This window comes from Gregarina niphandrodes (assembly GCF_000223845.1).
Source record: "Gregarina niphandrodes unplaced genomic scaffold scaffold00010, whole genome shotgun sequence".
Taxonomy (NCBI): Eukaryota; Apicomplexa; class Conoidasida; order Eugregarinorida; family Gregarinidae; genus Gregarina; species Gregarina niphandrodes.
In genome coordinates this window covers 220,865-223,609 of record NW_011645780.1, presented here as the reverse complement: position 1 = coordinate 223,609, position 2,745 = coordinate 220,865, and the positions used below count along the sequence as shown (strand labels likewise).

At 51.7% G+C, this 2,745-nt stretch overlaps 1 protein-coding gene across 1 annotated transcript; it reads left to right on the top strand.

Moving 5' to 3' along the window:
- Window positions 1-171: 171 nt before the first annotated feature.
- On the top strand, window positions 172-2,356 carry GNI_064600 (chitinase; the record flags this gene model as incomplete). The annotated part of the gene is made up of 2 exons (XM_011131805.1): window positions 172-2,242; window positions 2,289-2,356. 2 exons carry the CDS (start codon window positions 172-174, stop codon window positions 2,354-2,356), a joined length of 2,139 nt encoding a protein of 712 aa, XP_011130107.1.
- Between the last annotated feature and the right edge of the window lie 389 nt (window positions 2,357-2,745).

Here is a 2,745-nt window from a genome sequence, read left to right as displayed (position 1 = left end):
CATTAGAAACGTTTTTACCGGTATTTTTAACTGATTTTAGGTTATTTAAACAATTTGACGGAAGCACGTGTGTTGAAGGGACAATCGGAGTACTCATCATCCGGATGACGTCCCGTCTTGCCGGCCCATACGTTGATGATTTGAAGTTTAATAGATTCAGGTTTTAATTTGATGAAGGCCCTTACAACTATTTGCGCTCTTGCAGGGTTATCTGCTGCTAGGGTTGCTGAAGGTACAGTATCAGATGACGCTCCCTTGGTTGTTATTTACTACGAGAATTGGGCAGGCTGGGTCCGTGGATTTGGCCCTTCTACCATAGACCAGAACATATTGTCTAGAGATATGCCGGTGAGAAACTTCGTGTTGAACTACTCGTTCTGGAGCTGGAATCCTGAAGAGTGTTCCATTCAACCGGTGGATACCGTTGACCTTTGTAAAGAAGATCCCAAGGGATGGACTGACAACGATTGGAACTTGGATTCCCAGGAGTCGTGGGAGACTAGTAAGCCCGCAGGTGGTATTTTGCCTGCCTTCATGATGCTGAAGGCTAAGTATCCCTACATCAAGCTTATGCCCTCCGTTGGAGGCTGGTCCAGGTCGGGGACTTACCATGATTGCCTAATCAACAAGCCTGAAGTCATGCTCCAATCTGTTATCGATTTCGTTACTGTGTACGGATGGGATGGTGTTGACTTTGACTGGGAGTATCCCAACTGCGATGGAGCTCCATGTGGATGCCAGGGGGAAGCCGTGTGCAAGCCGGAGACCGGTCTGTCCAACAAGGGCGGTGCCGGAGACTGGGATCGATACAAGGATTTCACCACACAACTTCGTGCGAAGTTTAATGAGCTGGAAGATCAACTAGGCCGCCGCTTGTACATGACAGCTGCTCTTGGAATGAACCCGAAGATCATTGACGGCAACAACGATGTTTGGAGCACGCCCATGCCTGTTGAATTCTTCTGTGACGAAGACGTGTTCGATTGGGTAAACTTGATGACGTACGATTTCTTTGGGCCGTGGGCGGCTATTACGGGGCCACTGGCGCCGCTCTACCCTAACCCGAGCGCCCCGGCGGACCAGATGTCTATTCAGGCGTCTGTTGAGAAGGTTTTGGCTCGCTGCTCGAAGCCGTACAAGCTCACGATGGGACTGGCTACTTATGGTAAGTCGTGGCAAGGAGTTCCGAAGACGGGTGACGTACCTGGCTTATGGCAGAGTTCCACTGCCACCACCTACCCTGCGGGAGGTACTTGGGAGCTTGGCACAGTGTCCTGGTTCGATCTGCTCCACAATGTTGTTCCGGCTTGCACGCGTACGTGGGACGACGTGTCCAAAACCCCTACGCTTTATTGTGACACGATGCCAAGCGGTGGTTCGATCCCCTATGACACGGCTACCGGCCCTGTTGACAGGTCTCAGCAGAATGTGTTCATTACTTACGAGGATGCTGAGTCTTGGAAGTACAAGATGGAATGGGCTAGGAGCAAGGGAATGGCCGGAGCCATCATCTGGGCCGCCTCCGATGTGGGAAGCGGAGAATCGTGGGGTCCGGACTCAACTGCCGAGCTGTTCGCAGGCTTGTTTGAAGGCTGGAATGGATCCCCCGTCACTATAGGGGCTTCGAAGCAGAATAGCTACTCCTTCTCTCCGATCACCAAATGGGCGTCGTACCCGTGTCCCTTGATTCCCAACCTGTACATTAGCAGCGACCAGCCCATTGATGTGTCAAGATGCGCGGGTCAGTCCTACCCTGCTTCAGGAACGTATCTGAAAGCTAGCGGCTCCGGGACCCAAAGTCAGATTGGCCAAAACAAGATGATGATCCATCCCATTTCTGGAAGCTCGAACAACCCTCCCACTCCTACACCTGTTACAACCACTCCGTATCAGCCTCCCGTTACGACGCCCGCCCCCGTCGCTCCTACTACCACTCCCTACCAGCCGCCAGCGATAGTCACGACGGCCGCCCCAATGGTTCCTACTACTACACCGGCTCCCGTTCCTGCTACCACGCCGGCTCCCGTTCCTGCTACCACACCGGCGAGTGGTAACGGTGGTGGAGACGCCGTATCCGGTTGCCAGAACTTATTGACTTCGGAATCCCAATGGGTCGATACGTGCAAAGGGTACTGTGCTTCCTATGGCCCTGGAGGTGAACTGGCTCCCTGGTGTCCTGGAGCGTCCACGGCAGATGCATTGGCTCAGTGTGTCATCGGCCAGCAGACATTCTGCAGACTCGGTTAGACATTAGAAACGTTTTTACCGGTATTTTTAACTGATTTTAGGTTATTTAAACAATTTGACGGAAGCACGTGTGTTGAAGGGACAATCGGAGTACTCATCATCCGGATGACGTCCCGTCTTGCCGGCCCATACGTTGATGATTTGAAGTTTAATAGATTCAGGTTTTAATTTGATGAAGGCCCTTACAACTATTTGCGCTCTTGCAGGGTTATCTGCTGCTAGGGTTGCTGAAGGTACAGTATCAGATGACGCTCCCTTGGTTGTTATTTACTACGAGAATTGGGCAGGCTGGGTCCGTGGATTTGGCCCTTCTACCATAGACCAGAACATATTGTCTAGAGATATGCCGGTGAGAAACTTCGTGTTGAACTACTCGTTCTGGAGCTGGAATCCTGAAGAGTGTTCCATTCAACCGGTGGATACCGTTGACCTTTGTAAAGAAGATCCCAAGGGATGGACTGACAACGATTGGAACTTGGATTCCCAGGAATCGTGGGA